At 47.4% G+C, this 14,488-nt stretch overlaps 1 protein-coding gene across 1 annotated transcript; it reads right to left on the reverse strand.

The window, feature by feature from the left end:
• Positions 1 to 3,955: 3,955 nt before the first annotated feature.
• LOC149434947 (uncharacterized) lies at positions 3,956 to 11,587 on the reverse strand. The gene is made up of 3 exons (XM_089663166.1): positions 11,492 to 11,587; positions 6,851 to 6,992; positions 3,956 to 5,905 (listed from the first exon to the last, which is right to left on the reverse strand). Exons 1-3 carry the CDS (start codon positions 11,585 to 11,587, stop codon positions 4,326 to 4,328), a joined length of 1,818 nt encoding a protein of 605 aa, XP_089519292.1. The 3' UTR covers positions 3,956 to 4,325.
• Between the last annotated feature and the right edge of the window lie 2,901 nt (positions 11,588 to 14,488).

The raw sequence follows: 14,488 nt of genomic DNA on the forward strand, positions 1-14,488 counted from the left end.
TATACTCTCATATCTATGCCTGGCCATGGCAGCAGAGAACACGGCATATGATGAATCGGGTCTGCGGACCAATACAACTGCAATTCATTTCTTTTAGTATTGCCCATGTTAGGGGTTAGGCCAAAAAAAATTTTTAATTCGGAAACCGTAATGGGTTTCTATGCAAATGGTCTGGCAAGGTTTGAATTTGGGTTGGCGGCGATAAATTGTTGTGCATTAAAATTGCTTTGATCCACAATCAATGCATACAGATATTCTGTGAAAAACAGCTCCAAAAAATCAAGGGGAGGAGTTAAATTTGCTGTTTCCACCTGAATTCTGGGTTGGGCAGTAAAAGGGGGAAGTACAGGTGCTGCAATCGGGATTTGCAAGCACATCTGGAAGGATACTTGGGACTCTACAGGTCTGTCTGTAAATTCTTGGTGGCTGCGGGACAATATTTGTGCTTGCCACCGCACCAGCTTGTACTGCACTTATGAGACTTGCCACGTCACCAAGTGATACTGAAGTGCTGGTATGTGAAAGACCAGGATGTACTAGGCCGCTGGTGCTCACCAGTTAACCAAAAGGTAGCGCGGCACTAGTACTGGCACTCTGCTGCATATGAGAGTCATCAAATTTTACCGGCAAGTGATAACAGAGATCAGGCATGATTCTGCCAACAGTGTGGTTTTGTGTACAATGTATCAGTGATGGTGACCTACTAACACTGCACTTGCTGGAGGAGAAGGACGGGGAAGCGTAGGGGCTAAATGCAGGTGCTGGCAGGTGTCGGGGCTGATCCAGCTAACGCTGCGTTTTTGGGGACACTATACTAATGTGGACGCTGGTATAGTGCTGATCTGATCATATATAGATCCGTTCAGACACTATACTAGCAATGGAGGTTTATTGTGTATGAGCGTCTTCCTGGCAATCAAGGGGTTAAATGTGATTACTGGCGTATTGACGGGCAATCTGAAGCTATCTGGGAGGGGCGTGAAAACCACGGAAGCGCGAATCACGTATATATATGTGACTTTTTGCACACCTGTGCTGCCTGTAGCAGTATTTCTGCTATAGGGCGGTCAGGAAGCGGTTTGTTACGGCGCTGCATTTCTTTAACTGACAATTGCGCAGTCATGCAACGCTGCACCAAAATGAAATTTACGTCATTTTTTCCTGACAAATTGAGCTTTATTTTGGTGGTATTTTATTGCCTGTGCTGTTTTTATTTTTTGCACTATGAAAAAAAAGGTCTATTTTGAGAAAAAAAACAATATTTTGGACTTTTTGCTATAAAACATGTCTAGTAAAAAAATTTAAAAATCAAATTTTGTCATAAATTTTGTCCAAAATGTATTCTGCTCGTCTTTGCTAAAAAAAATCCCAATACGTGTAAATTAATTGGTTTACGTGAAAGTTATAGTGTTTACAAATGGCGGTATAGATACTGGATTTTTTCACATTTTAATAATAACAATAGCTGCGATCAGCGACTTATGGCGGCAATCAGCGACTTATGGCGGGACTGCGACGGACATTCTGACACTGGGGGGGGGAACTGACTTGTGATCACTGACATCCCCAGTGACATCAATACAGTGATCAGTGCAAAAAAAAAAAAGCACTGACACTGTACTAATGGCATTGGGAGGAAGGGGTCAACATGTTTAGGCAATCAAAGGGTTAACTGTGTGAGGGGAGTGTTTTATTAGTGGGTGGGGGGGGTGTTCTTCACAGGAACACACTGATCAGGAAATCTGAAAGCTGCTCTCCAGAACAGTGTGCTGGAAACTGACAGGGAGGATTGAAAACAAAGCAGCCTTCCTCCCTGCCAATGTAATCACTGGCCGGGTCCTGATGATTGACACCCGTGGCCACGATCGGTGCCGCAGGTAGGACGGTTGCATGCTGCACACGGCCCCTAGCAAGTAAACAGGATGCCGGTTATAAACGTGATCCTGCACACAGGGGCCGCTTTGTGGCAGTATATGTACTGTGGGCCGTCCCCTAGTGGAGTGATCAGTGATAATCCCATACACTGTCACTGGACTAATGACACTGGCTGGGAAGGGGTTAACAAGTAGGACCATGAAGAGGATCCATGTGTGTAATTATGTGTCACGTGTGTACAGTGTGCTGCCTTTACTAACTCATCTCTCATTATACATTGTGCTGATCCAACAATATTATCCCCATGAACCCCAATGCAGCATTCCCAATATGTCATTATTTATTATATGGGGATATATATATATACACAGACTATATGACCTCCTCATGTATATATTACACTGCCCTGCGTTTCTTACAGCTTTTAATGCCGGTGAATGTTTCTAATGTCTCTTACTATACCTCTTGATGTGTAATGTATTGTTACTTGTGTGAGCATGTTGTGATGTCACCTTTGTCCCGCCTCCTTTCCCGGGACTGCCCAACCCAAGTGGGAGGGTCCAACCTCTGTCCCAGGGTATATATAGAAGAGGGCTGTCATTGCCAAGTCAGCTCTGATGAAGAAGGGACTCCCTTCGAAACGCGTCAGCCTGACTCTGAGAACCTTCCCTCGTGTTTAGACTCGGCTGGTCTCTGATTGGTCAAGTCTCACTAAGGACTTTACACGCTTCTTATACTTCTCTGTTTGTGAGGATATTTTCACATCCAATAAAATCACATTTTACTGAGGTAATGCGCAAGGTTGGTGCGCTTTTTGTTTCGCTTTACAGTATTGGTGGGGCTTCCCCAGCCTTGTTTAGAGCCGCACAACCTTTGATGCCTTGGTGGGGAATTTCTTCAAGTTCCGGGTCCATCTATCCACCCTTGTTCTGGGCCATAGAGGGCAGGAGGGGTTGTTTTGTGTTTACACCCGCAGTACCATTCCTCCAGTCACTTTCCGGGTCGTTACCATCCCCCATTATTATCATCACTGTCCCAGCCCTTTCCATCTGTGGGAGGAGCTGAGTCTCCACCTCCTCATTAACACTGGGAGGCCTATAACAAACTCCAATGATGACCTTTGTAGTACCGCCCCCCATGTGCAGTTCCACCCATAATCCTTCATCCTCATCACACTCTCCATCAACTAGGTCCTCTTTCACACTCGCTCTGAGATCACTTCTCACATAGAGACAGACACCACCACCCTTCCTATTTCCCCCGTCTCTCCGAAAGAGAACCTAGCCAGGAATATGAATGGCCCAGTCATGTGAGGAATGAAGCCAAGATTCAGCAATACCAATTCAATCCTAGTTCTCTTCATGCACCAAACCTTCCAAATCACCTATTGTGCTGGGCACACTTCTGGTATTGGGGAACAAACACTTTCATTCACTGACACCTTGTTCATTCTCCGACACCTTGTCCATTCACCGCCACCTTGTTCATTCACCGCCACCTTGTCCATTCACTGACACCTTGTTCACTCACCGACACCTTGTCCATTCACCGACGCTTTGTCCATTCACTAACACCTTGTTCATTCACGGATACCTTGTTCACTCGCCGACACCTTGTCCATTCACTGACACCTTGTCCATTTACGGATACCTTGTCCATTCACCGACACCTTGTTCATTCACCGACACGTTGTCCATTCATCGACACCTTGTCCATTCACTGACGCTTCGTTCATTCACTGACACCTTGTTCATTCACGGATACCTTGTCCATTCACCGACGCCTTGTCCATTCACTGACGCCTTTTTTCATTCACTAACACCTTGTCCATTCACCGACGCCTTGTCCATTCACTGACGCCTTTTTTCATTCACTGACACCTTGTTCACACGGATTTTGTGTATTTTTTATTTTCATACAGATGGTACCAATTCCACTGGTTGTTTGTAACATGGGAACCTTCGTACCATCTGCCATAGCCCTCCCCCCATCTTTCCCCATTCCACCCCCCAATAAGTACTGACCCGTCTGATCTGTCTACCCCGTTATAATTGCATTCTCCCCCCTCCATCCTAGTTTATATACTCCTCCAGCCTTCCCATAAACCCCTCCCCCAGCACAGCAGACCCCCTTCCATGTAGGTGCAAACCATCTCTAGTATAAAGGCTGCACCCCAATGAAAAGTCAGCCCAGTGCTCTAGGTCAGGACTCCATTTTTATTCTTGGGGACCTCTGATCTCCTTAGGAACTGTTTGTTCCATGATGAAGATCAGCCATGGAGTATATCTGAGGTGTATATCAGGGTGTGCTTCTTCCCCACATGAGAGCTGGGATGTCCAGCAACATTCATCTAGAAGACATTTCCCGCACTCAAGGCACTAATACACCTCCAGGGTTGTGTGGGATCCCTGATGTACATGAAAACAGGACTTCAGTGAAGAACATTTCTCTCACTCAGGACAGGAAAGTGGCTTCTCTGTGTGAGATCTCTGATGTCTGTAAAGACTGGACTTCTGTGAAAAACATTTCCCGCACTCAGGACAGGAATACGGCTTCTCCCCTGTGTGAGATCTCTGATGTGAGTAAAGATAGGACTTCTTTGAAAAACATTTCCCGCACTCGGGACAGGAATACGGCTTCTCCCCTGTGTGAGATCTTTGATGTGTGTAAAGACTGGACTTCAGTGAAAAATATTTCCCGCACTCGGGACAGGAATACGGCTTCTCCCCCGTGTGAGATCTCTGATGTGAGTAAAGATTGGACTTCAATGAAAAACATTTCCTGCACTCAGGACAGGAATACGGCTTCTCCCCTGTGTGAGATCTCTGATGTGTGTGAAGACCGGACTTCTCTGAAAAACATTTCCCGCACTCAAGGCAAGAATACGGCTTCTCCCCTGTGTGAGATCTCTGATGTACATAAAGATTGGACTTCTTTGAAAAACATTTCCTGCACTCGGGACAGGAATACGGCTTCTCCCCTGTGTGAGATCTCTGATGTGTGGAAAGACTGGACTTCTGTAAAAAACATTTCCCGCACTCAGGACAGGAATACTGCTTCTCCCCTGTGTGAGATCTCTGATGTGTGGAAAGGTTGGACTTGTCTGAAAAACATTTCCCGCACTCGGAACAGTGATACGGCTGCACCATTGTGTGCAATCTCTGATGTATGTAAATATGGGACTCCATTGAAAAACATTTCCCGCACTCAAGACAAGAATACGGCTGGTCCCCATGATGATGAGAGCGCTGATGTGTGTGAAGACTGCCCTTGTCTGAAAAACATTTCCTGCACTCGGAACAGGGATATGGCTGCTCCCCCGTGTGAGATCTCTTATGTGTGTAAAGATAGCACTTTGATGAAAAACATTTCCCACACTCAGGACAGGAATACGGCTTCTCCCCCGTGTGAGATCTCTGATGTTTTTGCAGACTAGACTTCTTTAAAAAACATTTCCTGCACTCAGGACAGGAATACTTCCCCCCAGTGTGAGATCTGTGATGTGTGTACAGATGCGACTTCTGTGAAAAACATTTCCCACACTCAGGACAGGAATACGGCTTCTCCCCCGTGTGAGTTCTCTGATGTCTGTTAAGCCTCTCCTTCAGTAAAAAACATTTCCCGCACTCAGGACAGGAATATGGTTTTTCCCCCGTGTGAGATCTCTGATGTTTGTAAAGACTGGACTTATATAAAAAACATTTCCCGCACTCAGAACAGGAATGTGGCTTCTCCCCCGTGTGAGATCTTTTATGCACATTAAGCTTTGATTTACGCAGGAAACACTTCCCGCACTCAGTACAGGAGAAGCTCTTCCCTGTTGGAAGGCCGGCCCGGTCCCGCACAGTCTGAGGTTCCTCAGGATACGAGGAATCCGATGGTCCATCTACACTGGGTGGTGCCGGATGGACATTGGAGGGAGCCGGGTTTTCTCCTGGACTATACTGTGTGATGTCCTCATCTTCTACTTTCCAATCTGGAGACAAAGTGAGACAATCCTCGGAGGTTTTCCTCATCTCCCGGCCATGGACTAAAATACAAAGACAAAGAGGATTACTAGACAGGAGCTGATTGGTTCCCCCAAACCAGGACTGGCTGAGCATCACCAGAGGTCAGAGAGTGAGGATGGGGGAGAACAACTATGTCCCGCTGGGAGAAAATGGGTGTAACAAAAGAGAATCCATGTTATGTGTATATATAAGAGTGGGTGGAGAGCAGAAGACAGGAGTATGTAATGTACAACATAGAGTATATAGTGCAGGGGTCAGGAGTATGTAATGTACAACATAGAGTATATAGTGCAGGGGTCAGGAGTATGTAATGTACAACATAGAGTATATAGTGCAGGGGTCAGGAGTATGTAATGTACAACATAGAGTATATAGTGCAGGGGTCAGGAGTATGTAATGTACAACATAGAGTATATAGTGCAGGGGTCAGGAGTATGTAATGTACAATATACAGTGTAAGGGTCAGGACTCATAATATTGGTATTCAGTATTAAGTGGAACATTAAATGTTTCCTGTAGACAAGTTGCAGAGATCCCACACCGCTGCCTCCCATCTCCTGAGACTGCACTCAGTGACTTGGGTCTGAGACACTACAGACATATCCCTCCACCCGGCACAGCCAGCAGACAACAGAGCAAGGAACCCTGGGAGAAATGATTGGTCAGGGATCTTACTAGACCAGGACATGGGGAGGAGAACCAAATCCCATGTCCCAGGAGCCTAGGTCTAGTAATGCTGCCGGCTGAACCCCAGAACCTCCATAAATCCAGTCTAGAGACATAAATTGTGTCTGCAGCACAGAGAAGGAAGATTATCCGAGAGAAATCCAGGAATACAGGACGGGGAACACAGCTCAGGAAAGTGACCAGGGGATTACAGGCTGATATCACCCAGTCCCCGCCCTACTCTGGACCAATCAGTGAGCAGTATGGGTGGAGGAATGGATTTAGTGTTCATGACCCACCTGTGCTGATCTCTGTAGGAGTGTCCTCCTCTATAAATGTCCCCGTTATTCCATCCTCCTCCATAGACTGCTGATCATCCCTCACATACGCCTCTTCTTCTTCTGCTTTCACCTCAAATTCTATATCGATTGGATCTCCACTCTAAATCAAGGAAATGAGAGAAAATATCATCTGTAAAATGTAAGATTTATGATTGTGACATCACACACAAAATCCACACATTGTCTCCCTTCACAGAAGCAGATCACATGTGATATGTGGGTACATTTCCCCTAAATACCGCATGCCATCCTGAAACTGTCCATTTCCTATCTCGTGTTGCGGTATTGACCACAAACACTGAACACGCTCAGTAAATACCGCATGAACAGGCGTTACATTCACAGAAGGAAATAAAGAATGAAATGCATGCGGTCATTAATTAGTGGTGGAGACATGCGGCATTCAGGAAATGTGTACTGCTTGGGAAAGAGTGGGCGGCCGCTGGCATCCTTAACAACCAGTAAACAACATGGTTGTTAGGGAGCGAGCGGCCGCTGCGTCCTAACCAACTGATAAATCTAAAAAAAAGAATTACCGGCAATTAAATATTAAGAAAATGGCGTGGGGTCCCCCCCTTTGGGGGGTCTAGTATGGATTTTGAGGGGGACCCCTTGCCAAAATGAAAGAAATACATACCAGACCCCTATATGATCATGCAGCCCAGCAGGTCAGGAAAGGGGGGGGGACGAGCAAGCGACCCCCCCTCCTGAAACATACCAGGCCATGTGCCCTTAAAATGGAGTGCATGCTCTGGGGCAGGGGGGGCTTTGCTCCCCCAGAGCACCTTGTCCATGTTGATGGGGTCAAGAGACTCTTCCCCACAACCCAGACTAGTGCCTGTGGGGGTTTGTAGGCAGGAGACTTACAAAATTTAACAAGGGGGCCCTCAGATCCCTCACCCCATGTGAATGAGTATGGGGTACATGGTACCCCTAATTATTCACCCCAAAAAAGTATTCTGTTAAATAGACAGCAGGCAGTTTTTGACAAGTCCTTTATTAAAAAAGCAAAACTAAAGCAAAATGTCCCCCCGGTGTAGATCCATCATCAATCACGATGCTCGCTGTCACCGCTGACTCGGAAAGAAAAGCTCCGCTCCCAATGAAGACTCCCCTCTGTCTGACAGCTCTGCTGCCTCCTGCCACTAAATATACTAAGGGGCGGTGCCACTCAGTGATGTCACTGACCGGGGCATGTTGTATTGGTGACATCACTGACCGGGGCATGTTGTATTGGTGATGTCACTGACCGGGGCATGTTGTATTGGTGACATCACTGACCGGGGCATGTTGTATTGGTGATGTCACAAGAGGGCAAGGCCACCCAGTGATGTCACAGGGTGGTAGCTCTCCTTAGTTTATTTAGAAGTGGGAGGCGGTGGAGCTGTCAGATGGCAGGAGGGGAGCTTTGTTTTTTCTTCCAGTCAGCGATGACAGCGAGTATTGTGATTGGATCATCGATGGATCTACATCAGGGGGATATTGTTCTTTATTTTTGTTTTGTGAAAAATTACTTCCAGTGTTTTCTTAAACTACATTTTTTTTGGGTGAATGAATAGGGGTACTATGTACTCTATACTCATTCACATAGTGGGGGGGCCGGGATCTGGGGGCCTCCTTGGTAAAGATGGCTTCTAGATTCCAATAAGCCCCCCACCCACAACCACTGCCCAGGGTTGTGGGGAAGGAACCCTTGTCCCCATCGCCATGGGGACAAGGTGTTTTGGGGAGGCAGAGCGCACCTGCCCTGAAGCACCCACCCCATGTTGAGGATATGTGGCCTGGTATGGTTCAGGAGGAAGGTGGGCTTTCACTAAGGGTCTGGTATTGATTTTGGAGGGAACCCAACACCATTATTTTTATAATTTTGGCATCGGGGTTCCCCTCAAAATCCATACCAGACCTGTCACAGCTGTCAGCGGGGAACTTGGCGGCCGTCCGCTCCTTGTTTACTGGTTGTTGGGGACACTGGCAGCTGCCCTCTCCTTAACAACAAGCTATTTACAAGTGTTGCTATGGACACCAGTGGTAAATTCCCCGCAGGCTTCACTACTAAAAAACAGAATGCAGCATCTTACTACATACTGGGATACGGGAAGATACCGCTTTGTGATTGGAGCCCATAGTCTCTACAAGTCCATGTTCTAGATGCTCCATCCCACCAACCTTGTAATAGTGAGGGATGGTGTGATCTTCCTGTGTGGAATCCCGGGAATACAGAGGACGGGGACATCTCTCTGGTGGGTTCCTGGTATTAGGTGGCTCCATCATATCCTTGTGTCCTTCTGAAAACTCCTCCATCACTCCATACTCCTCATCCTCCTCTTTATACTCTTCTTTAACATCAATATTATCATCCCCGAGGATTCCACTCTGAAAGATATAATAAAACATTCATTGTAACAAACATGCTGTGTATAAATCACAACTACCAATAATTGTCATCATCTACCTGATGATGGTGAGGGATGGTGTGACCTTCCTGTGTGGAATCCCGGGAATACAGAGGACGGGGACATCTCTCTGGTGGGTTCCCATGACTGGATCCATCTGTAGGAAACACACACACTGACTGAATCCATTGTTTCTATGTGTTTATCAGATGATGGGGGATCTAGGTGGATCCTCCGTACTGCTCTCTCCTTTACAATAAAGTCTCCTCTTACCCGGTGATGTGAGGGGCGGCTGATTGTCCATCATGACGTCCTTGTAGAGATCCTTGTGTCCTTCTAAATACTCCCACTCCTCCATGGAGAAATAGACAGTGACACCCTGACACCTTATAGGAACCTGACACACACAATGATACAGTCACCATCCAGACACATCCCTTGTCTGTTACTGGAGAATGTCCCAGAATTCCCGGCACCGCTCACCTCTCCTGTCAGCAGCTCAGTGATCTCTCTGGTGACTTCTAGAATCTTCTTCTTCTTTCTCTCTTCTATCAGGGAGGGAGGTGGAGGCAATGTGATGTCATATGATCTCCAGACTTCACAGGAGGAAAACTCTACATCTGAACACAAATAGTCACATCAAATGATATTCCCAGAATCCTCCTCACCTCTCCATTCAGGTCTCCATTTTATTAAAGCCCCACTTCAGGCTGAGGTATAATTTCCCCCCACAGGACCCCCACACTACGCAGGGTATAGGCTTGTTGCAGCATTCTGATGTCATTACATACAACGCAGGACCAACAGTCCCACTTTACATGTGAGGATACCAAGGGCCCCCACATCCTAAGAGCATCAGAAAAAAGCCAGATGGAGGGACATTGGGAGGAGGAGCTGTGAGGTCAGTGTGATGTCATAGGATTCTCTGACTCTGGATGGAGGGACATTGGGGGAGGATCTGTGAGGTCAGTGTGAGGTCATAGGATTATAAGACTCTGGATGGAGGGACATTGGGAGGAGGAACTGTGAGGTCAGTGTGATGTCATAGGATTCTCTGACTCTGGATGGAGGGACATTGGGAGGAGGAGCTGTGAGGTCAGTGTGATGTCATAGGACATATAGACTCTGGATGGAGGGACATTGGGGGGAGGAGCTGTGAGGTCAGTGTGATGTCACAGGACATATAGACTCTGGATGGAGGGACATTTGGATGGGGAGATTTGAGGGGTCCTCTATATGAGGCTTCCATACAAACCAAATCATAGTTCCTGGGTGGGTCCTACCTCTCCCTAACTGAAGAGTGACCTTTACCATCCAGAAATCTGTCCGGAATCTGTGGAAGTAAGCTGTCATGTGATCAGGTGACGTGCGGAGGAACGGAGTGTAAATAGCAGACAATTGTCTCCAGAGCCCCTAATGGTGGGGATGGATTTGGCAGCGTGCTGGTGCCAAGTTTCCTCCCCCCAGGGTCACTGCAGGTGTGGAGAAAAGCTGTGTAAGAGGATATGGAGGAGAGATGAGGAGGAGATCCAGGAATCAGGAGAAAGGTCAGGGCAGGCAACAGACAAGTATGAAGACAAAGCGGTTGGCTGCACAAGCAGTGATGTAGTGTATAAAATCCTTTGTTGGAATCCTTTACACACAATGTAGTAACACATGACCGCTCCAGGACATTGCAGAGGAACAGAAGACGCGTCACACCAATACAGGCTTAGTCATTACTGATTTTTATTTGTCCAGAACAGCTTTAAATAACATGTAACAGCTGATAAGGATTTGTCTGGAATCCGGGATAACAAAGTATACAACAACATGACATCATTAATATCATGACACATAAAGTGACAACAATCCCTGTAATATATGTGGTTCCTCGGACAGGTCACAGATATATGAAATGGAAACCAGCATGATAAGGAAGGATGAGTGACACCTTTTATTTGTTCAGTCCAAGCAGGGAGGTGGAGTCACCCACAATATAATGAGACAATAAATGAAACAATCCTACATAAACATGATAACATCCCACCCGGCACTCAGCCCTGGAGGGAGGTGTCTGCAAATTACAAATCCAAAGAACCTTCCATTTACATAGAACATGAAAGCCTGTATTGGTGTGACGCGTCTTCTGTTCCTCTGTCCTGGAGCTGTCATGTTATTACTACATTGTGTGTAAAGGATTCCAATAAAGGATTTTATCTCCTACATCACTGCTTGTGGGGCCAACCGCCTTGTCTTCATACTGCCCCTGTGACCACGGATCAGGCCGGCACCTACGTGTCTGTGGAGGGGTCATACACATTCCGCACTCACTTACAGACGTCTTATTGTCTTTCCTGTAAGTCAGCTTTGGGAGCAAAATATATTATCATCAACTCCTCCCCCTGAAGGGGTTCATCTACGTATTACCTCCTCTGCCGCCAGATCCAGGAATGTCTCCTCTCTGCTTCCTCATTCATGGAACTTCCTGTCTGTACCTGACATCACTTCCTGTCTTTACCTGACATCACTTCCTGTCTTCCATAGAGACTTCCTGTCTGGGTAGAAGTGAGATCCCCACCTTGTGGAGCTCAGAGAGGTCCAAAACCCCTCCCCCGAGCAGTCCTCTATTTCTGTCCCCCTTGGTGGGAGTGGAGGTGACCCCTCTATAAGGATCTACAGTCCATACACACCCAGCACAAGGCCGGGGTCACACTACCAGACGCTTCTCGGGGCTGCAGTTCCACTGAGCTCCACAAGGTGGGAATCTCACTTCTACCCAGACAGGAAGTCTCTATGGAAGACAGGAAGTGATGTCAGGTACAGACAGGAAGTGATGTCAAGTACAGACAGGAAGCAGATTGGAGACGTTTGTGGAAGTGGCAGCAGAGGAGGTAATAAGATGTTATGTTCTATTTACACCCAGTAACCCCCCATTATGTCCATCCTCTTCCTCCATAGTCATCTCCGTCCTTCTCCTCCATAGTCATGGCCGTCCTCTTCCTCCATAGTCACGTCCGTCTTCTTCCTCCATAGTCATGTCCGTCCTTTTCCTCCATAGCCATGTCCGTCCTCTTCCTCCATAGCCATGTCCGTCCTCTTCCTCCATAGTCATGTCCATCCTCTTCCTCCATAGTCATGTCCGTCCTCTTCCTCCATAGTCATGTCCGTCCTCTTCCTCCATAGTCATGTCCGTCCTCTTCCTCCATAGTCACTGTGACGTCTTTTATCTACAGCAGATGATGATACACACATATATAGTGTGGGAACCCAGATAAACCCCTTCAGGGGCAGAACATTCCCCCACTTCCGGGGCCGGAACATTCTCCTCATTGTGGTGAGGTGGTCTTCTCATAGGAGTGAGCTGAGCTCTCCTGGGTTTGGTTCCAGTGTTGCTCAGTGAACTGACTGAACTCAATCCTTCCTGAAGTCAATGGCAGCCAATGCACAATAGTTGGGCTAATAGACAAGGGGGTGTCAGACAATCACCCTGAGGGACATGTACAATGCAGGAATCCAGTTGGCCGGGAGCAGGGAGGTTTAAATGGTTAAAGTGAAACATTATTAACCCCTTCCCGCCGACGCCTCCCGGCCCTTGAAGAGATTCTGACGTCGGGAGGCGGGGCGGTGGGGCGTGGTTTAGGAATCATGTGACCGCCGTGATGACGCGTCACGGCGGTCACATGATCGGGAAAGGTCCCGTTCGAAAGAGCGGAGCGGGACCTTTCTGTGAGTACTACACATGTGTGCGGGGAGCGCGCAGGGCGCGCGCTCTCAGCACATATGTATTTAGTTCCATGGACGCAAATGTGCGGCCGCTCGGCGTCTAGGCCCAGACGCCGGGAGGCCGCACATCTGCGTGCGGCCGGCGCAAAGGGGTTAATGTCCAACACCTTTAAATGGCATTTCTGGGGAGTGTCCTAATCTTGGGGGGTTTCCTAATAATGGGGGTTGTCTTAATGCAGGGGAGTATCCTAACCCTGGTGGATGTCCTAATCCTAAGGGATGTCCTAACTCTGGGGTATGTCCTAATCCTGGGAGGTGTCCTAATCCTGGGAGGTGTCCTAATCCCCCCTGTGAAGGGACATCTCTGTGATGTACAGAAAGTGCTGCAGCAGCGCTGACACTTACAAAGGGAAAAGTGTTTAACCATTTGCCTGCCAGCAACTTCCTGGTTTACAGGAGAGCACGCCGCCCCTTGCTGCTCACGCTGTGGTTGGACACAGCATGAGTTTGTGGTCAGGCTTGCAGCCAATGATTGTGGCTGTGAATCTGCTGATAATTGTGGCCAACCACAGCACAGAGATCAGGGTGTTAGTGATCACACATGAAGATCTGGCTGCTTCTTTTCCCTGATCTCACTTACCATTCAGAGCTGAGATCAGGAAGAAAATCCATCCAGTCTGGGAGTACAATCAGCACACATACACTTGTTAGGCACACAGTGAACCCCTTGATTGCATTCCTGATCACCCATCACCCAGCCAGTGTCATTAGTACAGTGACAGTGTACAGTATTATCACAGATCTCTATTAGTGTCACTAGTGACATCAGTTAGTGTCCCCCCCAGTCAGTGTCAGTTACTGCCAGTCTCTGATTGGCTGCCACATTATCACAGTCACACTATAAATTGCTGATCACTAGTATAGTGTTTCTCTGGACCAGTATCCTGGTCATGGTCAGAACTATACTAGTGACCCCGATGGAATGGTAGAAATTCTATGGATCCTCTGCACACTGGTATATACCCTTCAAGCAGACTATGCAATAAATAGGGACATTTAGTTCACACATATTACAATACAGGCTTAAGCTGCCAACTGCGTCAAAGTGATCCCTCTATGGCCAGTCCTACACAATGGGGAGAGCTACAAGATTCAGGTCTGGCTACTGACCCAACAATACAACATACAAGCTGGCCAACTGCGTCAAAGTAATCCCTCTATGGCCAGTCCTACTCTGCTCTGCCTATGCAAATGCTACTGTGGACACAATGCTAACATAGGGGAAAAGACACAATGGGGGGAGAGCTACAAGGTTCAGGTCTGGCTACTGACCCAACAATACAACAAACAAGAGATCCCTGTGCTCAAATCCCAACAGCTAGTGTGTGCTCAAATCCAAACAGCTAGTGCATGCACTAGCTGTTGGGATTTGAGCTTATGGATCTCTTGTTTGTTGTATTGTTGGGTCAGTAGCCAGACCTGAACCTTGTAGCTCTCC

Source organism: Staurois parvus, unplaced genomic scaffold, assembly GCF_062004578.1.
Source record: "Staurois parvus isolate SC_StPar_1 unplaced genomic scaffold, SC_StPar_1.0 ptg001636l, whole genome shotgun sequence".
NCBI classification, from domain to species: domain Eukaryota; kingdom Metazoa; phylum Chordata; class Amphibia; order Anura; family Ranidae; genus Staurois; species Staurois parvus.